The sequence below is a fragment of the Haplochromis burtoni genome, unplaced genomic scaffold (assembly GCF_018398535.1).
Source record: "Haplochromis burtoni strain Fernald_Lab_line unplaced genomic scaffold, NCSU_Asbu1 Contig_10, whole genome shotgun sequence".
Lineage (NCBI taxonomy): Eukaryota > Metazoa > Chordata > Actinopteri > Cichliformes > Cichlidae > Haplochromis > Haplochromis burtoni.
The window spans coordinates 3,017,834-3,045,212 of NW_024582371.1; the positions used below are offsets into that span (position 1 = coordinate 3,017,834).

Consider the following 27,379-nt stretch of genomic DNA (forward strand, 5'->3'; position numbering starts at 1 on the left):
CTGCATGTAGTAAAGCAGGTCAGCCATGGAACCGCCTCTTTCAGTTCTCCATTTTGTATGTTTTTCTTAGAGGTTAGCGCCTACTTTCCTAAGGGATAGCTGGCAATCAGTGTAGTTACCAATCTCACCTTTTGCATGCAAATCTACAGCTAGATTGATTTGGGCGGCTGAAAAAACGCCGAGGCTGGGTGTGTTGTATCATTTGATGTCGGAATGTAGAGACGATACGCCGCGACAGGAGTAATGTTAGCAGACTCAATCAGGGTGTATCAACCAAAACAATGTTGACAGGCGACCTGTGGACAGATATCTGCAACCACTCATTTCAAGGGTAAATACGATACATTATTCACATTTAGTTGGTTCAGTTAATGCTAAAGCAGCCGTTTTAAGGACTGCGTTAGCTTGAAGGCTAATATTAGTGTCAACGACATTAGCCTATTGCTACCTAGCATGTCAACAGTTAGCAAGAAGCTACCGCTGGGAAATCTTAAACTTGTCTTAACTTTACCAGTCTCTGCATACAGTGTGTAGTCTAATTCGCGATGTGTGTGTTTGCTTTAATTGCAGTGGATAAGAGGTCGAGATGTGTGCATTCATGTCAATATTGTGCTAATAGCTAGCGCAGTTAGCGGTTGCAGTTCGTTGAGTATCAGGCGCGATCAGGCAACTTTCCTCTGGTCTTGTACATAACTGGAGTTACCTGCTCTGTGCATGTGTTATTATCGAACTCCGTAGCATTTCTGCACATTTATCTGTGTTTGCACTCTGTATCTTATCGCTGTCTGTCTCCTCTCCCCTCTAAAGATGGATAAAGGTGGAGTGAAGAAGATAGCATACAGAAGAGATGACCATTTAAGCAAACTGGTCTATACTGAAAGCCCCGAGGAGGGAGGTCTGTTGAGAGTAGCTCCTCACAGTGCCATGTCTGTCACCTCTCCCGCCTCTGTCGTTCTTCCATCCAGCTCTTTGATGCAGCCAGGACAGGTACCCAACGGCCTCAACAACAGCACCCTTCCTGAGGAGCTCACCTCTGCCTCTGTCACTGCCACCGTAGGCTCGTTGATCGACAGTCCGCAGCCCCGGGGATTGACCAAAGATCAGAGACCCCAGCACCAGCAGTTACTTCAGACGCAGACGACTTTTGGTCATCAAACCTTATCAGAAAATTTGTCCCAGTTGGATGCCAGTATGGCAGACATCACCCAGTCCTCCATGGATTCGCTAATTGGGGGATCAGATCCCAACTTCTTCCCTTTGAAAACGGAGGATTTCTCCTTGGATAAAGGAGAGCAGGACCCAATTGACCTTGATAATGCCTTTGAGCCCATTGGGAAAGATATGGATGTGAACCAAAAGTTGTTCAGTGACAACACTCTGGATCTGCTGCAGGACTTTGACCTCTCTGGGTCCCCTTCAGATTTTTATGTAGGGGATGATGCTTTTTTGTCTTCGCTTGCAGATGATTCTTTGCTTGGAGTGACATCCGAGAGGGACATAAAACCTGCTGTAGTTGACAGCAGTAACACGACTGGGGCAGTGCCTGTTGCCCTTAATGGCAGCAGTGTGACCAGTCCAGATCTATCCAGCCCTACCATATCCACAACTACTTCACTATCCCCTACAACCACTTTGTCTGCAATGGTGAAAAAAGAAAAAGATGCAGACTTCATCCAGCTCTGCACCCCAGGTGTGGTTAAACAGGAGAAGACCTCTGGAGGACAGAGTTATTGCCAAATTAGCGGCACGGCTTCTGGAGACATGGCTGGGACTAACGCCATCTCAGTCTGTGGGGTCAGCACTTCAGGAGGACAGACCTACCACTTTGGTGTGAACACACTGAGCAGTGATACTCCGCTGCAGAATGAGCAGAAGCCAGTTTCCAGCCTGTTTCTCCCAGTAACGACCATCGGTGGGATCTGGAACCGAGGCCAGGGTATTGGTAACAACTCATTAGTCCAGAGGGCTGGTGAGGGGTTCTCAAGTTCCCCCTCCTACCCCACCAGCTTTACCAGGTAACAACTGTCGACATCAGCTGTGTCCTATCACCCTTCATTTCAGTATGCCTGAATAACCACTATCTTTTATGTTTTAAGCCAAAAATGCCTTGTTTTTATCATATATATCATCTAGAGAAATTTAGTATACAGTGCTGAAATACCACTGCAGCAGTGTTAGACTGCATTTTAGCAGCAGGTCTGTGGTCTTCAGAAGTCAGCCTGGTCATGAGCTGACTTGCCCACAAATTCTCAAGATCCTTTGCTGAAATTCTTGTTTTTTTTTAATTGGGTGTTGTTGTTTTTTTGTTTGTTTTTTTTTTTTTCTCGGTTAGTTGACTCAGAGTGTTAGTGGGGGTTTGCATCTCAGATTTGATCTTACTTGCAGAAGCCTTGCCCCCCCTTGGTGGATATTCATAGCTTGTTTATGAGACTTTTGAGATGAGACTTTTTATCTTTCTTTCTTTCTTTTTCTTTTCTTTTCTTTTCTTTTCTTTTTTTTTGTAAATGCTGCTTGTGATTAAGAAAGTTGTGTTTAAAATTCGGTTGCTGTTTTTATTTTCATGTGATTTGACTGTTAGTTTCAGTTGTACTCGTCTTGTTTATGTCTCAACTTTGGTAGACTTTGTTATCTGCTTTCAGATCGGACTTTGGCAGCTCTGGTAAACCAGTCTTACAAAATGGTTATCAGATATTGGTGTCAGCCCAGACTGTTTCACTTTGACTTCACACAAGCAGCTACTCACATCTACCTTTATCAAATAAAATGCTGGGTAATTAAAGCATTTAGTAAACTTTTATTTGTTAAACACATTACATTGACACTATTGATCCCTGGGAGGAAAATCAGCTTCAAAAAGTAAGAGTCAGCAAAGTAAAACGCTTACTTTTCAATACCAAGAACAGAAGTAAATGCGTTACAGGTGAAAATAATGCAGTTGTATAGAATTGGATCAGCAATCAAGAAAATATGTGAATTGCTATAGAAAGAGTCGCTGTATTGAGTTTTGACCTGCATCTTTTTCAGTCTGTAATCTTTATTTCTTCCCTGTATTTTAGTTAGTTTCTATTATTTGTGGGTTTTCAGCTAAAAAAATGTCTAAATTAAAGTTTTGCTGTTGATGGTGCTATTAGTGTGGGGCACTGATGTTTAGGTGGCTGGTGTACATCAAAGTAGCACCACTGCTGCAGTTTTATTATAGTTCCTGATCAGTACAACTTCCTGCTTTTTTTTTTTTTTGCTTTTTTTTTTTGCAGCGATAAGAGACGGTCTATTTTTATACCCACAGTGAGACATTTGAGGAAGTTCTTTATTTCTGCAATTTATTTTAAGCCTTTTTTATTTATCTCTAAATACATAAAAAAATCATATTACAACCATATTACAATATGACACAAATCACAGTTTATCACTCCAGTGTTTGTATTTAAATAAAAATACAGATATGAGAAATAACAATATGATATGTAACATTTACAATGGGTTTTGTTTCTCTGTTTCCTTATTCTGTAGAATTGGTGACTCATACAATTAGACGTTTTTTGTTTGACTTGTTTTGGTTCAGCATGGTTTAACCTCTAAGATAGTTAACCTACTAATCCTGCTTTGTGAGGCAGACTGATGGTCGCCACAGGATGTGGCTGCACCAGAAGCAGTAAGTGCTGAGATCTAAAGGAAGGATGTGCCGTTAAAGGCTCGGGGAATTCCACTTATATTCGAATTAGACAGGCCATCCTTTTGTTTTCCTTGACAAGAGTGTCAGTATGAGTCTCTATAGCTTGTTTCACTTCCACTCTGTGATCAACTGTTTTCTGATTTGTTGTTTTTATGTCCTAATCCCACTATCTCTTTTGTTTTCTATTATAAGAGTAAGGTTACCCAGTCAGGGAGTTCAATGAGTCATTTTTAGTAGCTCTTCCAGCTGTTTTGTGCTAAAATAAACCTGAGGACAGATAAGTAGGATCATGGTCTAAACAGATTATTTGAGCCCGTAATGTAATAATCAAATTATTTCTGTGTAAGGAGAAGTGAGGGGGGTAGGAAAGACTCCTTCTGTTCCTATGATTTATTTCCAGTGAGCTTGCATTCTGGCTAATAGGAATCACAGTGTTTGCAGTGCACATGGCCCTACAAAGCATATTTTGTTTTGTAGTTACTTTGCTGCCCTGCAGATATTTTATGATTTCAGCTCCGAGGCTGACATGCAAACAGAGGTGTGTCAGAGAGTCTAACTGTCTGCTTTATTTGCATCTCTTTTACATTCACGCCTGTTTGGTTCAGTATCTGATATGGGAGTGATCAGCTTAAAACTTGGTGCACCCTGTCAACACAGCCACCGATGTGGTTGTGTTTGTATTGTGCAAATGATGCATGGTGCCATCTCCACAGCTGTCACACTGCTTGGTGAGCAGGAACAGATGGGTTCAGACATGAGATACACCTCAGCTTCATTTCACTTGAGCCTCTAATCGTCCTGTCTTTGTGAGCAGTAAAGGTGTGTTTAGGCATGGGATTATGCCTGTCCGTGTGGTGTGAGGCGAAATGATTTTGTGTGCACCTCTGGCTGTTTGATGACTGTCTTATTAGTGTCTGAGTCTGTGTGTATGAGTCATTTTTGTGTGGTGTTTGTTTGACTCTGGTTGTGTTACATTTACTGGCTTGAAATGAACTGAGCACTGGGCTGTGTTTTGATTGTGTGGTCACCCGGCAGTTTGCATTAGGTAGAAAACTTCTCACGCTGCAATGCCACTGCTGCTTCCTTCTAAAATTGTGGCTCAGAGGGCATTGCGTGACACTGAGTGACCGACCTGAAATGGCACATTTTATAAATAGCACACACAGTAGATTTTTGCTGGGTTTCTCTGTGCAGGACTCCTAACATGAGTCCATTGTCCATTAGTTTCAAACGTCCGCTGTGAATTCCGTGCATCACATTGTATTATAGTATGATGAACTGACTCATAGATAACCTGTTTGCAGTTAATCAAGAATGCGTCACTTTAAGAAATGTGGAGCTTTGTTTATTTTGGGAAATACACACCCTCATCATGTCATGACTAGTTTTGACCACCAGACGTGATGGATCGATGGAACTGGTATAAATATATTCCTTCAATAGATAATAATCCACCTTATTTTTTCTGAGTGCTTCTTCAGCCTTTTATGAAACCTTAAAAATATAGATGTAGGGGAAAGGACTGTCTTGAATACAGCTTTGAGAGTTTAAAGCTTTATTCATAATAATCTGCAGATACTTGAGGTTTTGGTGGAAGAAGGATGAAATGGAGAGCGATGCTGATGAACCTACAGTACAATGCAGTTAACCACAGTTGGAAACCTTATGCCTTGTTAACATGCAAGTTCCAAAGATAACTAAAGACACTGGCATGATTGTGAGATTGTTCTGTGCAAATTCTGGGCATAGGTTTGCAGACAGTTTTCTACTTGTTGCAGCTGTCTATACTTTTACCACGGGGCAGTGTCACAGACAGCTGGTCTGTGGGATAGTTGTCTTCATGTTCATGTGGTTATTGGTAGTTTAGCTTAGCTCTCATCTCAGAAAATCAGAGTCAAGTCAGAAAAGAGCATTTGTTTTGCTCGATAGCGTATGGTAGAGCACTCATTAGCAGTACTTGGTGTACAGCAAATTTCTGTTTAGTTTTGGTTTTTTGCACTTCAGAACATCACCGTTGCTCATTTACAAATAAAGTCTGGTTGGTATTCAGTGTGTGGCTTATTTTGTAAGCCACAAATGCACAACAGCGCTAGTACACATTACAAGTTCTATAGTTTTACTGCTTTTCTACTACTTTACTATTGCTTTCATTTTTGCCAACGTTGATACTAAAGTTGGGGTTGGTGGAACCGCTCCAACTTTACAAGTAGGAAGTCCGATTTGAGGGGGCGTTCCAGCTGAAAAGTACGACAGGGAACTCAGGATTTCAGACTTCCCTTCAGATGGAACACAGCTTTATTATACAAAGAACAGGATTGTAGTAAAGTAAAAGAGAATGTTAAAAAAGATGAAAACTGTCCACTGCAGTCACTACCTCTACTTTTCATTAGGGGTGGGGGGGAAAAATCGATACTGTGTAGTATCGTGATATTTTGTTTGCTAATAATGTATCGATACAGGGACAGCAGAAATCAATATTTTGTTACAAAAAAAGTTTTTGTGGAATGGAACATGCTCTGACTTCAGAGTTGGACTAGACTGTAATACAAACCGTTCAGTTTGTCAACAGTAAAACTGACTGAAATGAGAGACTGAGTGTGAGACTTTGATATTAGATAAAATGTATATTGATAAAGTTTACCTTTATGTACAGAATCTGAATATCGCAAAATATTTAAAAAAATTGCAATAATATCGTATCGTGCGTTAAGTATTGTGATAATATTTTTTTGTTTTTCTTAATTTGTTTGGCACTTCTCCCTGTATCAGTTGAACTTTCCTCACATGTTCAGAAGAACTTCTTAACCAAGCAGATTTATCCTTTGTGGAGGGTCATCCCCATTGGGCTGTGTGCTTTTTTTTTTTTTTTTTTTTAAATCTGACTACACAGAAGCACATCTGTGTAGAGTTGCATAACCAGTCCTTCACTCTGCATAGCCAAATACCATAAATACCACTTAAGCTGTTACTTATAGTCTTCTGGTCATTTTCCAAACTTGTGCCGCAGTGGTTTCTGGAGATTTACTTTTTGCGGGGTGTATCTCAGCGAGTTTTGAGGTTATTCTAGAGCTTAAAGAACATTCAGACACAAGATCTTTTTAACACGGGTACTAAAAGACATTTGGGATTGTCATTGTTAATCCATCTTTGGTTTTAGAGTAGGCAGTCATCAATTTGAGTAATGGTATCTTCTGTGCTGACACACATGGCAATGGAGGAGAGAAAATGGTGAAAAAGGCTCTCAGACTGCACTGAAGCTAAACAACGGCACATAATTTAAACTATCTTAAAAATAATAATGTAAATATTTTGTGTTTAATTAGTTTTCCCCTTTGGCTTATTGGGATCTCAGGGGTTTTCATTGGGTTGGTGTGCTGCTCCCACTAAGGCAAATACACTGGACTAAAGATAATTAATATTTTTGTTAACCAAAACAACAGACGCATCATTAAAATATTGATTTGTACTTTGTGCTTTGACATTATCTTGTCTTGTTGTAGGATAAAGATGAGCTCTAGTTTTTGTAGCATAATCATATTGTCTATCATTATGTTGTTGTTGGTGCATGCTGCAAATTAGTATTTGTAGATTTGTGCATTTATTCAAGGAACTTTGTTTGCAGGCGTAATGAAACTGATTCATTGAATAGAGCCGTTGTCACTTTGAGTTGTCTTGTGTAGCTTCAGCATCTGCTTTTCACTTTATGTGTGCATTTGGATGATTTATGAGTTAGGTTTTCACACATATAAAAGGCCTTAAATTCAAGTTTCCGCTCAAGCAATTCCTTTAGCTCAGTTTTTCTGTTTATTAAGTAGATTCTCTGGAAAGTTAAAGCAAATATTTTTGTAATGGATCCCTCGTTTAAGTTATTTTTTTGGCCAAAAAAGCCACACTTTACTTTCCTGGAGCAGCCATGGGGATTGGCTGCATTTTTCTGCATGATACTCTAGTGGAGTCTGAGATTTTCTTTCAAACAAGTGATTTGAAAACACATTTGGTGCATTAACTAATTAAAAAGAAATCATTTGTTACAGAGTAACAAATGTGTTGTTATAGTAACAACAAATGTCTTGTTACTGCAACCCAAACATTTGTGACTAAGTCACAAATGTTTGGGTTGCAGGGTTAACCACCTGACTTGATGACGCTGCACAGGCAGCATTTAGTGAATCTGACCTTCTGACTCTGAGCTCGTGTGCAGTCAAGATGGGGGCGAATGAAGCAGTGCCTGGACGAGACGGTGATCTCACTAACGTGGTAACTCTCCAGAGAATTTCACATGTGGGAATACTGAGTCTACTGTGGAAACTGACTATGACTCACAGCTGAATGAAACTCGGGAGAGTAAATCTCTTGAAAATATTTTGATTCAACACAGGTGCTGCTTTGAAGGAGCTTCTTCTCTTCCACAGAAAATGCCTTTGTTTAATGTTTTATCATGCATTAAAAAGAAACAAACAGCTAAAGCTTCTATGTGAACATTTTAGGCAGTGCTCTTCCGATCAAAATGTTGGTATGATTCATGCCCTCAGGGCTGTGTATTATGATAGCTACAGTGTTTATAAGACACTGCAGAGACCTGTTCAGCTAGTGAGATCCTTATCAAACCGTTGCAGCAGTGGTGGGCCTCAATCTGGAGTTAGAAAGTGTGTTTAAGTTGTATTGTAGGGCTGGGCCATATTATACCGTTCACGGTAATACCGGTATAATGTTAGGCAACGATAGGAAAATGAAATATCGCGATAGAATGGGAGTAAAACGCGCATGCGCAGTGCCTTTGTTTTCATACGCACATGGCCGATTGTTGAGTGAAACAGATGAACCAGAATTGGTTTGTAAAAATGGTGCAACTTCCGTGATGTGGAACTGGTTTGGTGTTTGTCCGTCAGATACACAACAAAGCACATTTTTTTGCAGAACATGCAAGCGGCCGTCGTTATTGTCTATTTGTCGGACTAAGATGCTCTTAAATCTGGGAGTAATCTGGGTCCTAAACTCCGTATGCTTCAGGTCAAACAACACTGCAGCATCACTTAGAGTTAAAAACTGTCTAAATTCTTTCATCTTTAATAAAACGATCAGCATTGCTGCTTTACCAGGTGTAACTATAAGTTTAACTTCCAGGCATCCATGAAAACAAAAGTTATTACATTTAACGGAGTTAGAAGTTAGCAGGAAGCTAGCGGAAGTTAGCTCGCTAGTTTCGCTAGTTACCTAAGCATGATATAGCATGTTCTGACTGAGAGATTTCTGAAAAAAATCAAACGTACAGCTCTGCTATCACTTCCAACATAAATGAAGACAGGAAACTAAACAGCAGTGACGTTTGTAGGGTTACTGAAGTTGGGCTAGCTGGTATATAATGATGTGCTACGTGATCGCTAGCGACACAGCTATGTTAGCATAACATAAACAGTGAAGCTGGAGGACGAACACTAACACTTTTCCACTTATAAAAGTTAACGTGAAGGTTCTTCATGGTTAGAGACAAATGCAATCGCATGGCAGGATGCTGTAAACGGACCAAACTTCAGTCAGGAGAACAACTGAGATAATCCATCCACAATACGAGGTTAGTCATTAATATACTGCAACAACATGGGAATAGAGCAGCTGCCAGAGAATTCAACATTAATGAATCAATGGTACAGAAGTGGAGGAAGCAAGAAGAATGAGTTTAATAAAGTTTGATTTATCTGACTGCTTTGTTTCGCTTAATGTGCCTTATAATCCCGTGCACCTTATGGTCCGAAAAATACGTACTGCACACTGCAGTTTAATGTTGCAAAGCACCTCTTTTTAACTTCAGTGGATATTATACATGGTTATGCTCAGGATATGTCAGCCCATTTCTACTGGAAATGCCTTTTGGTTAAACTTTCAGCAAGGAATTTGCATTTGCACTGTTACATTTTTATAAAGCTTTAATGTACATAAAAACCAGCTTCTTGTTTAAGTGAAAATAAATGGAAGGTTGTCTTTTTGCGCTAGTAATGTTGTGGAGTTGTATTTTGTCTCGCATCAATTATATCGTCGGTTATATCGTTATCGCAAATTTTCAAATATATATCGTGATAAATATTTTTGGCCATATCGCCCTGCTCTATTGTATTGGTGAACTAAAACTGGTGTCATGAGTGCCAGCTGTGGTTTAAAAGCTGGTTTGATACTTGAGTTATTTGTGGTCAGTCATTAATTTATATATAACTGTGTGTATTTAAATAAAACCTGCTTGTAACCCTATACTAACCTCTGTGCCTTAACTCTGTGTTTAGAAAGTAATCTTTGGTCAGAGTCCCAGTTCACTGCACAGTCTTGCCGCGGCACACCCCTCTCCTCGCTCAGCCGTCCTCTACCTCTCGCTCCCTCTTTCTCCCTCTGTCCCCTGCTTTTACTTCCTGCAGTCAAGGGCAGAGACCATGACCGTCAGCAGAAGCTTTCAACTGCTGTGTATCGCTTCTTCTTGTGTGTGTGTGCGTGACATTTCTTTCTGTTGACTATGTGTATTATTCATGAATGTGTAGGTGCACGCATGTATGTGTGCATGTGGGTGTGTCATGAGCACCGAGGCAGGAAGGCAGACCGCAGAGCACAGCCGTGAAGCTCTCACTCCTCTGACCTACTTTCTCTCCCGCCTCCCCACATCTGGCGCCGAGTGAATGCACCAGATCAAATGCCAGCCATTCCAGTCTCTTTCATGTTATTACTGCATTCCCCTGTAACCACAGTGCTGCTTTTTCTATATTTACTCTTTGTTGAGTTTTGATGCTGAATAGGCTTACAGAAACTCCCCATATTGAGGATAAGAGGATACAACTAGGTTAACTCTGTGCATTATGTGTTTTTTGTTGTTGTTGTTGTTGTTGTTTTTCCTTTCAGTGAAGTTGTTGAGTCAGCAAGTCAAAGTCAAACTTTTGGGAATGGGATCCTCCCACATCCAGTAATACCCAGTTAAAGGTATTACAGTATCCAATTCATTTTGCAGCCAGGAATTTACCTCCCACCTACACGTACGAACAGCTTCTATTATGGAAACTTGTATGGAAACTCGGATCCTAGGGGGTTGTTCTTCCTATGCTTAGCAGCGAGTTGAGTCTAATTTCCTCTTCTGGTGCTCGAAGCCAAGCAGTAGTTGCTGCTTTGGGCTACAAACTGCCACTGTTATTGAAACCGATTTAGCACGAAGAGGAAGACAGTGGCCCTTTGTGGACAGTGACACAGAGGGACAATCCAGAGTGCCTGAATGATGAAACAAAGCAACAGCCATGAAAAAAGTTGATATAGATGAAAAACCGAAATAGTATGCTTTTTCACGTGTTCACTGTGCCTTGACAGCGTGCCTCATGAGTAAAGACGTAGCACCAGTATGTATAAAGACATACTGTTATTATTAGACACCATACATCATAGATATTTTTGAAACGTCTAGCCCAGAAAGAAAAAAAAATCCTGCCACTCACTCATAAAACCTCTTTAATTGTTCTGCATATGAGAACGATTCAGAGTGCACAAACCAGTTCTCCTCTATATTTCAGTGGTGTACTTCCTCATACACTTCTACCGGCTCTGCTCCAAACGTCTGATGAAGATGAGATGTTTGTGGGATGATGTTAATCCATATTTGTAGCTGCAATTGCCAGTAAAATAAAGGACCATCACAAGTGAGGCTGACAAATCCAGTAAAATGATTGGTCATAATCTTTTCAGTGCGATGACTCATTTGCAGTGGTTGGTTATAAAGTAGGTCAAGTAGTTTGATTGAGAAAAATATGTGTAAGAAAAGCTTCAAATGATTTATCATCTGCAAAAGAAGAATAACTGATAATCTGAGTGGGCAGACAGTGGAGTATAGAGAGTAGGGGGCTGCCAAGTTCCTTGTGATGCACGCAGCTTAAAGGGGATTATGAATTGTTAAGCAGGGCATTGGGACACCTGCGTTAGCACAAGTGTGTTGCCCAGGCTCATTGATTGCGCTCCTAAGCAGCTAACTTTCTCAGCGCTGCTCGTGTTGAAGGCGAGCCCCCACTCAGGGTGTCTCTGCCTTTGTTCTGCGTCTGAGCTCTGACCGAGAGTACACTCAGAGGGAATGCAAGAACTTCCTGTTGATTGTGAGCACGCACTTCAGCAGATGGTTTCAGAAAGAGGAAATTTGGTCTCCCCACATTGCCTTGCAGCTTTGAGTGGTTTGCATCTGACAATCCACAAAGACGGATTTGCAGCTCATATTATGGTGAAGTTCAGTTTCATCAGCTGATTTCACAATGAGATTTTGAGAGTGTCATAGACAGCCACAACTTCTCTTCAGGGTTACATTGTTGTCGTTGTTGCAAGCATTTACCAGCAGCAGTAATTGGATTTAAGCCAGTAGTCCAAAGCCTTCTAGTAAAGCTGCTCTGCTGACACCATCTCAGTGGACCAGTCAAGGACAAACCCTCTGACATCATCATCATCATCAGTCTAGACTCATTAGCAGCCACCGCCCATCGTGCAGGCCACTACACTCTCATTTGGGGTCTTCGTGGTCTTATTTTAGTTTTACCCATCATGCAGTACGATCCAGAGGCCTTATAAGTGATCCAAAATGCTGTGGCACAAACCTCAAACATAGACCCGAATCATGAAACATTATCTTCAGTGACAAGTACAACAGCGAACTGTGCAGCAGATGGTATTTCCCCCACACAGCCATGACCTCTCAGATCTATAGGCCTCAGTAAAGCTGTAGTTCAGCCTGTGTGGAGGACTGGTGATGTTTTAAAGGGAGAGAGCAGAAAATATTGATTTGATTTTTAGCTTGATATGGGAAAAAAACTGTATATAGCATTGTTGTTCAAAGCATCCTGGCTTTATATTTGGTTCTTTATATTTTTCTACAGTATAGTGTGTTGGTATAGCCACAGTGAAGCATTGTGTTAAACTCTAAAGCTTGGAACAGGCTGCAAATATAATAGCGACGTATTATCACCTAATAACTTTGTTACAGGACACATTTTGGCAAACCGTAGCTTCTTAACACATCCAGCAGGGGTGAAACAATAGCATTGTTATTTGGAGGCATTCTTCTGAATATTTGCATACATATTTATACATCTGTTAAGAGTTTCTGCTTATTGTTTTTGTTTTTTCTTTGTGCTTAGGTTAGAGCTTTTGTTGAAAGCAGCCACAAGCTGTTATTACTGAAAAGTGCTAAAGGTTAAACTTTTAAACAATGCACTGGAAAAGGCAGAGTGAGTAAAACATTTTGGAAATTGTTGAGGATTAACAATCATTTTCACATTTGATTCAGTGGTAATGTGAAAATATTGTTTACTTAACTAGGGTCACCTTAACTTTGGTAGGCTATGAGTTGTGCTCTGGGTATAAAGTGTAAAAAGATGCGTGGTCATTACAGGATGAATTTTGGGGTTTACAATGCGCACTTGAATGCATCATGAAGTCACATTTTCTTTTTATTACATGGTTGGCAAATTGATCTTGTTGTTAAAGTAGAGATGGTGCAACCGTCCCTCTCAGGTGATGTTAGTGTATAAATATAAACCAAAGTTCAGTGAGGTTAAAACCAGTCAAGGTCAAGGACATACCCCGACCTTGGCTTGTTTGTGTTTGTTTGGAAGAACTGCAGAGAGGGCAAAGTGAGCAGCACTAGAAAATAACATAACTTTCTGTTGGCTCACTTTGGGATCCCAAATGAATGCAAAGGTTATTCCACGTCAGTCATCAAGTCCCTCAAATCCAACCATTTAGGATTGAGTTGAGAAAAATTCCAGTGGAGCAATCCACCTTAATAGGATTTCTGCAAAATTTCAGGTCCCACTGTTATTAGTTTTGTTTCTCAAAATAAAAGACAAATCGAAACTAAAAGATTATTTGCAAAGTTTGTTTTGGAAGCAGAGCAGTGTAGTTTTTGCATCCTGACAGTACATCAAGAAGTTATGGTTGAGAAGACATGATGTGTCCTGGATGTTGTTACAGGACTTTATTGCAAAGAGAGAACTTGCTAATGCCACCTCCAGATCCCGTCTTAAAAATTAACTACAGTTTTATCGTTTTCGTATGAATTAAGACGGTTTGTAGCAGCCAGACCTTGCTAATCAAATGTACTTGTCAAGTGTGACAATCCCTATAAAAGCAGACCTTCAGGCAGTTTGCTGATAAGGAACATTCAGGTGTGCATTAACACAGTGCAACCATATTCCCAAGAGTGGAAATCCCTGCAAATTCAGCACATGGTCAGACGGTGCAATGCTCAAAGAAACTGCAAAAAACCCAAGAGCTACCATTTTCTTTAGCCATCTAGAGCCATTTGACATATTAAAAGTGGAAGTTCATGACAGTAAAATTATAACAAGACTGAACATGCATGGCTTGTTTGGAAGGGTTTCAGGAGAAAACTCCTCTTGACAAATGACATGGCTGCACAGCTTAGGTTCACGAAGATGCATCTAGCAAAACATAAGACTTCTGGAGCAGTGTCCTTTGGCCCGATCAGACCAAAGTGGAGATGTTTGGTAATATGCAATGTCAAATATGGAAATAGCCCGACACATCATATCAGCACTAACACCTCATTCCTGCTGTCAAGAGTTACTTTAATTAAAATGTTGAAACATTTTGGATCCTCAGTATTTTGGACCCTTGATCTGGAAAGCAGTGAATATCAGAATTTATTAAAGTCTTCAGCTGCTACATAAATGTGACTATTTTAAATATTTGTATTGGCAGATTAAAAGGGAACGTCATCAAAACAATACAAATGTATTGCTGATACGTAAATGGTAACCATGTTATCCAAAATATAAAAAACTTTATGCAACCATTTTAGTGTCCAAAATGTGTATGAATAAAAATCAAAGAAGAATACGCTAATAACATGAGAGGGATTATGTGATACTGTACAAACCGGTGAAAAATGCAAAGCTTTTTGCAAAGTGGAGCTCCTTTCAGTAATAAACAAACAAGGTCCAGTGCAAACCGTAAAAGGTCAATTCCTAGTCATTTGACAGCAGTTTGGCGTTTAAGGCAGTATTTGAAGAATAACAGGATAATAGTGCCATCTCTATTACCCTTCAACCAAGGTGATGCCTTTGATTTAAAACATAACTGAGCAGAACTAGTTTTTCTTGTGAATACTTGAAAAGACAGAGGGATGAGGGAGACTGCTCTCTGTCATCACACACACTGCGCTATAATACGGGCATGTAGTTTTAATATTTCTTTTAAAGTGCAGCCCACATCAGCCTTAAATCAGTTAAAAAATAAATATCTCTAGGCTTAGTAGTCACTTCTTTGGTGTAACTTTGATGGATAATGAGAGTGGGAACATACTGCAAAACCATTACCCCACTGTTTGGTTTGTTGAATGTGGATTTGCTGGTAATTTCTTGTTTCCCTTTTCAACTGTTGCAAATGAATGATTGATTGTTTCTTATTTATACAAGTAATGCACCTACTTAAGCTGGGATGCATTGTTTTTTTTTAAGCTGGGACGATAAATCTGGTTTTCAGGGCTTAAAAAACAGTTGTTATTGCACCATGCCCATTTATCATAATGTTCTTTCTGCGTAGTCTACCTCAAACATTTTGAAATCCTGCTCGTGTTACTCTTAAAAACATTTGTTTTTAAGTTCAAAATAATCATAAATGCCGGTTTCCTGGCTTACTCGTGAATTTAGTGGCTGTGTTCACTCTCTTTAAGCTGCGTTCACCGCTCACAGCTGACCAGAAGGGAGTTTTTTACGTAACACTCCACTTTGCGGCATTCGGCTCTCCTAATTAAAACGAGATTTGGAAGTAAACACTGGTTTGAGTTTGAGGTGTAAGAAAACAGTGCGGTGAAAGATGGAGAAAATGAAAGCTCGGAAACAATCACACAGTTGTACGGATTATAGAAAACTGACATGTATTGGCCACAGTGTGTTGTCAGGGGAGCTTAGCTTTCACAGATCTCGTGCTTCTTTGGTTTTCTTGCCTTTTCTTTTATAACAAGATTTATGAATGCTTCTGGACTTGATGCTTTGATGTTTTACTCAGGTTTTCCGGTCCTGCGCTGTCCATTGAAAGTGCATGAATGCCTGCTTTCATCTTAATCATGTTGTATAACAAAAAGTGAACTTGAGTCCTCCGCCAATAACCTCAATAAGTGTTTTGTTGTGTGCAGTGATGGTGTTCAGGAGAAGCTGTTGTCAAATACAATAGTTTTCATTGCAGCAGCAGATGTGTAAACATATGGACAGAAACGGTTATTGCACGTCTCAGGCTGGATATCCTCTCAGTGTGGGCGTTGTCATTGCTGTGGCCATTGGGTTAGAAAAGTTCATGAATGCGGCAAAGTCCTCTAGTGGCGGTTTTGAGCAAGTGCATTCTTAACCAGTATTGACCGGGTCTGGAAATGTTTGCGGTTCAATCACAGGAAGAAGGGCTGTTTGATGAAAACCACCGGATTTAGGATGTGACCGCAGATGTTGAGATAATTTAGGTTTTAAGGGCTGGGACTTTAAAGTTTTCTTCACTCAAGATGCTGAGATCAAACCAGAGTTTACAAAAATAGTCACTAGAGTGTATATATATGTAAATTGTTTTTTATTTGCTTCAAAGCTTCAGCACAGAGTTATAAATATGAACTACAGCTCAATTCTGGATAGGACAAGGCTGCATAAATAGCACTGTGTAAACACGCAGTTTGTGAGTTTTACATGAATCTGATTGTGTTTTGCAGCTGTTTGATTTGAATCAATTTAAACACTTTTGGCATGCAGTAAAATTACATTAGCGAGATGTCACTGTGTGTGAAATTGTGTTTTATTAAAAAATAAATAAATAAATAAAAATGCTGCTTCTTCCAATTCTATCTCCAGGCAGGAAGGGAGCACCGCTACATCCTCCACACAAGGAAAGAGCGGGACTCATAAAATCTGCCTGGTGTGCTCTGATGAGGCTTCGGGCTGCCACTATGGCGTTCTCACCTGCGGCAGCTGCAAAGTCTTCTTCAAGAGAGCAGTAGAAGGTGCAACACCCTAAAATATCATCATTTGTGTATTTATTGCCTCCTGTTACACAGTAATTACTAGTGTTTGCCTCTCATGTTAGCTCAAATACAGGGGTTATAATGTTAAAGTTGATGCCTTAATGTTTTAAAAGACCATGAAACACCTCATTAGATTTAGCCTGCAGTGTTTGCCTTAACATTTAAGGTAAATAACACATGGATCTTCTCTTCTGTGTGCTGCAGGGCAACATAATTACCTGTGTGCAGGGAGGAATGACTGCATAATAGACAAAATCAGGAGGAAGAACTGCCCAGCCTGCCGATTCCGAAAGTGTCTGATGGCAGGCATGAATCTGGAAGGTATGCAGCACCCGCATGGATATTTCAGATGCTTTGAGTTGTTTTATTTGCACCTGTTCACCCCTGTTATGTCTCCCGAAGCTCGCAAATTAAAGAAGAATCGGTTAAAGGGCGTCCAGCAGAGCAACCCACCAGAGGTTACACCTTCACCGCCAGTTGAGACCCGCTCCCTCGTACCCAAGTGCATGCCTCAGCTCGTTCCAACAATGTTATCCCTGCTGAAGGCAATAGAGCCAGACACCATCTACGCTGGCTACGACAGCACCCTGCCCGACAACTCCACCCGCCTCATGACCACCCTCAACAGGCTTGGAGGCCGACAGGTCATCTCTGCCGTCAAGTGGGCCAAGGCCCTGCCAGGTTAGTGGTGCTTGGTGTGATTAAGCTTATGGTGGGGAATTTGTAAAGTATAAATAGTAAAGACAGGTGATAAGTTGAAGGGTCTTAGCAAGGTGTCGTCACCAACACCTTGAGGCGACTGTTGTGATTTGGCGCTATATAAATAAAACTGAATTGAAGCAGGACAGCTTCAAGTCTCTGTAATGCTACTCTGGGGATAGATCATCGTTTCTCTCAAAGATATTCCATTTTTGGGTTTTTCGATGATGGTGGTAAAGAGTCTGGCATGTTTGACATGTTGCTACAAAACCTCCCACTGGTGTTCAACTGGTGTTAATTACGGTGAAAAGACAAACACTTAGAAGAACATTTTATTGATTTGTGCCCACTAAGGGAACAAATGGAACCAAACCACAACAGCAAAAATCTGTTGGAGTCAAGCATTTATGTTTGTTCTGTAGGGCTGGCCTCTTTGCTCGACGGTCTGATTGTCACCCTGTGGGATCCCACAGAGGAGGTTAAGGGTTAGGGTAGAGGTTAGGATAGTGCGATCCACCCTCCATTAAAGTACAGCTAGTGGCCCACATACACCAAATCAGTATGCAACAAATGAGAGAGAAACACGCACATCTATGAGTTTGTTTCTCACTTCAGCATGAAGAGATGTCTACACATCAACATTTCATTTTAGCCTAATTAGTTGAAATAAGTAGATTTATGCTGAACATCATACAGTGGGGCAAAAAAGTATTTAGTCAGCCACCGATTGTGCAAGTTCCCCCACTTAAAATGATGACAGAAGGTCAGTAATTTGCACCAGAGGTACACTTCAACTGTGAGAGACAGAATGTGAAAAAAAAATCCATGAATCCACATGGTAGGATTTGTAAAGAATTTATTTCGTAAATCAGGGTGGAAAATAAGTATTTGGTCACCTCAAACAAGGAAAATCTCTGGCTCTCACAGACCTGTAACGTCTTCTGTAAGAAGCTTTTCTGTCCCCCACTCGTTACCTGTATGAATGGCACCTGTTTGAACTCATCATCTGTATAAAAGACACCTGTCCACAGCCTCAAACAGTCAGACTCCAAACTCCGCCATGGCCAAGACCAAAGAGCTTTCGAAGGACACCAGGAAAAGTATTGTAGACCTGCACCAGACTGGGAAGAGTGAATCTACAATAGGCAAGCAGCTTGGTGTGAAAAAATCAACTGTGGGAGCAATCATCAGAAAATGGAAGACATACAAGACCACTGATAATCTCCCTCGATCTGGGGCTCCACGCAAGATCTCATCCCGTGGGGTCAAAATGATCATGAGAACGGTGAGCAAAGATCCCAGAACCACACGGGGGGACCTGGTGAATGACCTGCAGAGAGCTGGGACCAAAGTAACAAAGGTCACCATCAGTAACACACTACAACGGCAGGGAATCAAATCCCGCAGTGCCAGACGTGTTCCGCTGCTGAAGCCAGTGCATGTCCAGGCCCGTCTGAAGTTTGCCAGAGAGCACATGGATGATACAGCAGAGGATTGGGAGAATGTCATGTGGTCAGATGAAACCAAAGTAGAACTTTTTGGTATAAACTCAACTCGTCGTGTTTGGAGGAAGAAGAATACTGAGTTGCATCCCAAGAACACCATACCTACTGTGAAGCATGGGGGTGGAAACATCATGCTATGGGGCTGTTTTTCTGCCAAGGGGACAGGACGACTGATCCGTGTTAAGGACAGAATGAATGGGGCCATGTATCGTGAGATTTTGAGCCAAAACCTCCTTCCATCAGTGAGAACTTTGAAGATGAAACGAGGCTGGGTCTTCCAACATGACAATGATCCAAAACACACCGCCCGGGCAACAAAGGAGTGGCTCCGTAAGAAGCATTTGAAAGTCCTGGAGTGGCCTAGCCAGTCTCCAGACCTCAACCCCATAGAAAATCTGTGGCGGGAGTTGAAAGTCCGTGTTGCTCGGCGACAGCCCCAAAACATCACTGCTCTCGAGAAGATCTGCATGGAGGAATGGGCCAAAATACCAGCTACTGTGTGTGCAAACCTGGTAAAGACCTATAGTAAACGTTTGACCTCTGTTATTGCCAACAAAGGTTATGTTACAAAGTATTGAGTTGTATTTTTGTTATTGACCAAATACTTATTTTCCACCCTGATTTACGAATAAATTCTTTACAAATCCTACCATGTGGATTCATGGATTTTTTTTTTCACATTCTGTCTCTCACAGTTGAAGTGTACCTCTGGTGCAAATTACTGACCTTTGTCATCATTTTAAGTGGGGGAACTTGCACAATCGGTGGCTGACTAAATACTTTTTTGCCCCACTGTATTAATGGTATTTTAATGCATGAAAGGGAAAATGAGCTAAAATGGCCTTGATTGGCGAGCTATCATCAGTCACTTTGACCATCTGCACAACCCTACTGTGCCCTTCTCTTGGCGTGCACCACACGTACACTCGCCCACCTTCAGAGAATATAGTGACAGATGACTCATCTGACCTTATCACTTTTTCCACATCTCTGCGAACTGTTGTCTTTGCGGTTTGTTTGTACTGCCAAACTCTCAAATGTAGATTCTTCTTTGTAACGAGGACTTCATGTTCTGTAACTCCATGTAGTTTATTTCAGTGTAGTTTCCAAAATACCTGTTTTTAATGACAGTTCCACTATGTCCTTTATTAACATTTTAAGCTATGTTATGAGGAGAAGCTTCTTTGTTTTTTTACATGCTAATGCAGAGATATCATGTTTGTGGTATTAACCACAGCTTCACTGGTTGCTATTGTCTTTCTGAAGCAAATGTCACTCTGGGTGTTTTCCGTGTTAAGCATAGTCTTGTGTGTTCGCCAACAGTGATGCCTCTTTAAAGTCTGTGCAAACAGTTGTTTAGCATTTTACTTGTAAACCACAGACCACCTCTGGAAAATGAATATAATTATTTTATATCGTGACTGCTTTGAAAACCAGTTGAGGTATTTCCACGTCCTTCCCCTCAGGTTTCAGGAACCTGCACCTGGATGACCAGATGACTCTGCTGCAGTACTCCTGGCTCTTCCTCATGACTTTTAGTTTGGGCTGGAGGTCTTACCAGCAGTGCAACGGCAACATGCTCTGCTTTGCGCCAGACCTCGTCATCAATGAGTAAGTATTGCTAAGCATTCTAAATCGTCTGATACCTAAAGGACGACTAGACCGATGTATATTTAAAATAAGTGAAATAATGTGTCACTGCTGTCGGGATTGTTAAAGTAAAAACATAGATGACCAGGTGACTCAAGCACAAACATCTGCTTGTTGAAGTGTATCAGAGCAACTCTCTGCTGTGTGTCCCATCTACCAACATTCAAACTGTGTCTGCCTGCTCTTACTAGTAATCTGTGTCTGATCCTTCTTATAGAATCTGAGAGCAGTGAGCCGTTGTCAGAGCTATCGTGCTTGGGGCTGTAATAGGCCTTTTGCTTTTCATTTTTCTCCCCCTAATCAGAAGCTTAAAATTAGCATGATCATAATTAATATCTGACGAGGGTGTGTTTTCTGTTGTTAGTCAGCTCCAAACAAACCTCATTTGCTGCCTGTCTTTTGTCATAATTTGCCAAAAATAATCTCTTTCAAACATTTGTTTGTTGTCCCGCCATGGGGAACGCTGTCTTAGTATTGTCTTCATACCCTCTTTTTCATCTACCCAAACAGTACTGGAGACAAAATCATGCTGCTTCCCTATAAATGAGGATAGCTCAGTATCAGATGTCATTTAAGTTTCTTTTCCTATTTTACCCAGAAGGCCTCTCTCAGCTGACTGTTTAACTTCACCAGTTACACAGACCTAGAGATCTGGTAACCAACGGTAGTAAAGGGGGGGAAAAAGAAGCATATTCCTAAACCAGTGAGGAATTGGTCACTGGAAGTTGCTGGCAGTGAAGGAGATATACAGCACTGCACTAAAAACCACGATTTGATTGCCACGGTCACCTGTAGTTTGTATGAAAGATGCAGATTTGTCCGTAAACAGAGCTCCAATATATACAAATGGCTCAATATAAATATCCAAGTATATTACACAAGCCCCTACTACTTAGCTAATAGTTGGCTTTTGTTTGCACACAAGTTGGAATCTACCATGCAAACTGCTGGCGACAGCTTTCAGCCAGAACAATCACAAGGAGGTTTTTGGTGCAGCACCCTCTTTGCAACAAATTTCACCTAGCTACCAACTGTGAACAAGCACTCACCAACTATAGTCGGGTGATACAATTTTTTCCTTTACAACTTGAAGCCTTAACTGTGCAGCTGAATACCTTCATCATCAGATGCCATCATGGCTCCTCTCTGACAGTCACCGTCTAGTCCTCGCCATACAGCCAGGTGTGGGAGCATGTTAACTTAGACATCCAAGCCTGTTGGGGTTAATGCTTGTTTTTATGCACACCATGGCCCCTGTAACACGGCGGTTATGCTGCTAGCACGTTGGTGTGTTGTGAGACTTTCTAGGACTGTAAAGTCTTTGATTCTGGTTTAAACTTCTTCCCTTCCTATACCGGCGCTGATGTGGCGTTATCTTCTGAGTGTGGGCACTTATGATTCGGGAGAGTGCTGTGGTAGCTTCCTTCACCTTGACAGCAGACATAAATAGAAGCGACTGCATGACGACGTTGCAGTGGCGTGCGAAGCATCAAATGTGGGGGGAATACTGGTGCCTTAAGCCTTGCACATGAGGATCAGTTGTTTGCTTCAAGGGCTAACCCCATGTTGGCAAGCCTGTTACTAAACAGTGGCTCTCTCACCGGATTATGTAAGTTAACTAGCAAAGGTCTGCAGCTACCTGTGTGTCATTGTGCTCATTCCTTTAGGGGAATGACACCTCCTGGGCTCTGTTTATACAAGATGAAATTGTATTGAAGTCAATCATTGCAGGGATTTATAGGTTAAGTGTCACTGTACTCCACTGTGAGCTGTCTTACCTTGAGAGAAGAGAGAGTAGCAGAGATAAAGAGAGGCTCATCTTGAATGATGAGTGATATTGAACTACCCTCATTTTATAGGTAATGCTGTTAGAGCATTCACCATAAACATCAATCATGTTATCAGAGAACCGAGGTTAAAGGACCAGTAACCTCAAGTTTGTTTGTCAGCGACATGTCGCAAACGTTGCCCAGGTGTATTTCACAAAGCTTGGTGTAGAGGCAGCACATGTGTTCGAGAAGACACTGCACAGGAGGATCACTTATCAACTGGAAGTTAGGACACTAGCCTCAGCAGAGATTACCCCTTTAAAAAACCTTCCTTAGAATAATATCTAATAGAAGCAGATAGTTTATTCTATATCCTATTTTTGAGGTTTTCATGTTTTGGTGTAACTCACAATATAAACGGATCACTGTAATGATCTGTACTAAATGGAAAAATGGATTTTCACCCTTCTACATCATGACCATGGACATAAAATGTACAGAAATATTACAGGTAGCACAACAGGAGAAATATTCTGAAATGTCTCTGTCTGAACCCACCAGGGAGAGGATGAAGCTGCCCTACATGACCGACCAGTTTGAGCAGATGCTGAAGATTTGCAGCGAGTTTGTTCGGCTGCAGGTTTCCCACGATGAGTACCTGTGCATGAAGGTCCTGCTGCTGCTCAGCACAGGTCAGACTTCCACCTGAGAGCAGCTGAACCTATGTTACAAAAGTCATTATCTCAATCCAATACTATAGACAATGTTGATGGATGCGCAAGGCACATCTCAGCACTTTCTCAGTTAAACTAATACGTAGTTTTAATTGAGTACAGAAGTTTACAAAACTGCATTGTGGTGTGTGTGATCATTTAGTGCTGCAGAATTAAAGGTGCCAGACTACATTTAATACTTAAACACATTTATATAGTCTACAGAGCTAGATCTCTGCCTTGTAGACTATTTGGATAGTCATTAGGTGCTGTTTGTGTCCTTCACAGCATGGATGTTTTAAGTAGTTAATGGTGTTTAAAATGCCCTTCCATGATTGCGGTTTAAACCTGGAAGTGTGATGGCTGTAGCGTGAGACACGGGCAGTAAAAGTGAGGCACACTCCCCTGATTTTATTTCCAAGATGGTGACATTGAGTGTCCTCCTCTCCCACAGTGCCAAAGGACGGCCTGAAGAGCCAAGCAGTGTTTGATGAGATTCGCATGTCGTATATCAAGGAGCTAGGAAAAGCCATTGTGAAGCGTGAGGAGAACTCCAGCCAGAACTGGCAGCGATTCTATCAGCTCACCAAGTTGCTGGATTCCATGCATGAGGTACAAAGACTGAGCACATGATCCCAAAACCTATCCGTGCCAGCAAGTCGTTATTGACCATCTGCAGTCCCTAAATCCTTAAACAATGGTCTGTTATCTGTGACTAATCAGATTAATCATTTTAAAGTGCAGAGAGATTTGAGGGAGACTTGTTTCAGTGATACAAAACAGAAAAGTAGAGATTTGATAGTACTTCCTAAAGTGCAGCAAAATTGATCAGAAACTATCTGTGGAGGGTTTGCTCAGTTGCTTAATGTCGACAATTAAGAGAGTGTGATATATCAAAGACACTCACTGAGGTTCATAATAAACTAGAAGCACCTTTTTGTGGGGAACAAACTGGAACTAACCCCCAGTGCAGATGGACTGCCACTTACAGAGAAGATAGGAGAAAATAAACTTTAGACAGTATTAACGAACAGTGTCTGGCTTTTGACTCTCAGCTGGAAACTGTGCATAAAAAGCCAGCAGCTCGAGCAGATCACATCGCCCGTCACTCGTCAGTGATCACCTGCTCTGGCACCTCTGCTAACACGATGCCAGAAGTTAACGAAAGACTCAGAAACCAAATATCCAATCTAGGAGGAACTCAACCTACTTTATCAGATTGTTGAATGTGAACCAGAAGCAGCTGTGTGAAAGGGATATGGCTTTAGAAGCAAGGAGTAAGCTAGTGGAGGGCTAACATACCGGCACAAAAATTGTCTGAGAATGCAATCAGGACCTTAAAAAAAAAAGACTACAAAAAGGCTCATTTAATACTCGAAGTGAAACTGGTGAACCCACCATCAAAGCTACACATTGCTGGTGCAGTTTGTTTTGTAGGTTTGCATGTAGCATTGTCAGCCAGTGTAGGGTACTGTGCACAAGTCTTGATCCATCCCTCATTTCTTTACGTTTTGCTTAAAAGAAGATGGACTTTTTTGTAATTTCTATATTGGTCTTGAGCAGTAACACTACAGGCTTTTCAAAGGTTTTTTTTTTGCTTTTTGGACATTGGCTGCTTTTTCACTCCTCGTACAACTTTCAGAGGAAAGTTAAGAATGTCACTTAACACAGACCTGTGAAACGCGGAATGAATCGGTGTTGTCTACAAATAACACATTTTAAATTGTGGGGGTTTTAAGCAGTTTGTTACTAGCAGCCTGCTCCAAAAACACATAATTTGTTCCCATTTCTTTACTTAAAAGATGTCAAACATAACACAGAACAGTATTAATTGTAAAATAATATTTTATTAATAATAGTAACATAGTATTTTTGTACCAACAAGGTGATTCCCAAAGAGCTGTTAGCTGAAATGTTTGCCTTAATATTTTAAGGTGGATAAGTATGTACAGTCAATCAGTGGTATCTGACACTCATGTCCTTAAGAAATTGGCCACCTGTAAAACATGCTGGACACTTATAGCTAGTGTTGTTGATGGGATAATAAAAAGCAGAAAAGTATGGTCAGATTTTGATCACACTACTATCTGGAAAGCATCAGATTGGCACCAGTTTTCAGTCTAATCTAAAAACACACTGCCAGTGTAGTAAAAGCATAAAAGATGGTGGTCCATTGTGGTTTTCTATTAGGCATGGATTGGCCTCCCCACAAAGTGGATAAGCGTTATTAAAGCAGGGAGGGATCGTCTTGACAGAGAACAGAACAAACTACTTAAGAAAATGACAAGAAAGAGTTCAGGCTGTATTTCTGTGTATGTTAATTGAATTACATGAGAGCAGCAGCTGTACTGTAACTTTGACTTAAATGTTTTCAAGCCAGTTTTTGTTGCTCGCTGGAAATATTTGTATATCTGATGGACTGTTTAAAATGCCACTCATAGTTTTAAACCATTACTCAGGAAACACTTGCATGTGTTTTATGTTAATCACGTTCTGATGTCTCCTCCTCTTGCGTTCTCTCCAGATGGTCGGTGGTCTGCTGAGTTTCTGCTTCTACACCTTTGTGAATAAATCCCTGAGCGTGGAGTTCCCAGAGATGCTGGCAGAGATCATCAGCAACCAGTTGCCAAAATTCAAGGCTGGGAGCGTCAAACCTCTGCTCTTCCACCAGAGATGACTCACCCCCGTAACAGACACAATGCCTTAAAAAAAAAAAAAGAAAAAGAAAAAAAGTCCCACCACATAATCTCACCTCACCACCCTTCCCAACCGGACTCACCCACCCTTACCCCAACCCCAGAAGACTTGAGGATCCCAGGCGCGGATGATGTATTTTGGGAGCACGTATGCAACTCTTGTGTAGTGGCTCACGGGTCTGATGGGAGAGGGCGGAGATGTTTGTGTAGAAACGGCAAGCACAAGAGGTTTGGTTTTGTTGAACAGTGTAGGATGTAGTGTGTAACAATGATTAGGACTTGTTTGTAAGATAAAAGATAATCACAGAAGAACTAGACTAACATCAACGTCATCTCAGGTTTCTTACCTTCAAATTCAGAACGTTATCTAAAATAGATTGAACAAATATCTATGTACAGGTTCTGATAGTATTTTCTACATTTTCAAATTATGACAGTTTCTACAATTACCCAGGTTGATGTTACCCAAGAGGGTAGCGAAGCTTAACATGCTCGTCAGTAGGCTTTTAGACTGTATGTTCCACTTTTAGTTTTTATAGGAGGTTGTAACAAAATGTTTTATCAGTCACATGGGGGGAGAGTGTGTTTTTATAGTCATTTAAAAAGCGTATTTAGTGGCTTTTCTTTTTTTTTTTTGGTTTTGCTAATTAACTTTGGAAAATACAAAACAAATCTATGGGACTGTTAAGAGACATCCATCGTTCTAAGGATTATTTCTTTCACAAGCTGACCTCTTCCAGGTTTACACACGTCTTTTATTATAAAAGGGAAAAAAAACATGTGCCTTTTTTGCTTCAATGATCACTTAGCCATTTTTCTTCCGACCGTACTCTTTATCCCGTCATGGTCTACCTTCATCGTATGTTGATTGTACTTTTTATACTTCTTTCGAGTTTTCCTTTTTGATTTTCCAGTGGCTGTATGTTATCTTTAGAAGTGGCAGCTCACGTGTAGAAATGATCCTTATTGTTAAACAACGCTCAGAGCCTGCTTCCTCCTGCACACACACACATACACGGGAGTCTTTAGGTGCGATTTGAGCACTTTGTACTCTGCTTAAGGCTTTAAAAGGCTGTGAAGAAAGACTGTTTAAATTGTCTTTCCTGTTTGACTTTAGATGGAAAGTAGAGCTGCTTTTTTTTAGGAAGTAGCCCATTTTGTGCTCGTTTTAGTCCGCGCTCCTTCACCGGTAGTCTAACAGTTGGATGGATATCTGCGTCTACCAATCACAAGAGAGAGGGCTTATTCTTATTGTGTTTGCAAGTTTATGTCATTTTTGATTAATCAGGAAATTTCTGTGGTTTTTAATGTGGCTCAAAGTGGAAGGAGAAACACCCGTCTTTCACTTTTTAAGCTCTTTTTACAAAGTGTGTTTGGTAAAGATGATGTGATACATACAGTATATCTCTTCTCTCAATAAGCTTCTGCTTTGGATTTTTTTTTTTTAAATTTTAATTAAAAACTCATGTATTATTGTATTCATTAAAGGAATAGCTGGACATTTTGTGGGAATGCAGCTATCCCGCTGTCATATCTGTACAGTGAATGTGAAGCTGGAGTTTAAAGCTGGTTTGGTATTTCTGGCTTTTTTATTAGTTTTTTTTGTATAAACTAAAGAAACACAATCTAACTGGTATTAATGAGGTGTTA

The 27,379-nt window shown here is 40.7% G+C and overlaps 1 protein-coding gene across 1 annotated transcript; it reads left to right on the forward strand.

Moving 5' to 3' along the window:
- Positions 1-93: 93 nt before the first annotated feature.
- On the forward strand, positions 94-25,738 carry nr3c1 (nuclear receptor subfamily 3, group C, member 1 (glucocorticoid receptor); the record flags this gene model as incomplete). The annotated part of the gene is given in 9 exon segments (NM_001286286.1): positions 94-331; positions 808-2,015; positions 16,528-16,676; positions 16,902-17,018; positions 17,100-17,378; positions 20,368-20,512; positions 22,882-23,012; positions 23,488-23,645; positions 25,558-25,738. Coding segments are annotated over 8 exon segments (2,340 nt in total). The 3' UTR covers positions 25,711-25,738.
- Between the last annotated feature and the right edge of the window lie 1,641 nt (positions 25,739-27,379).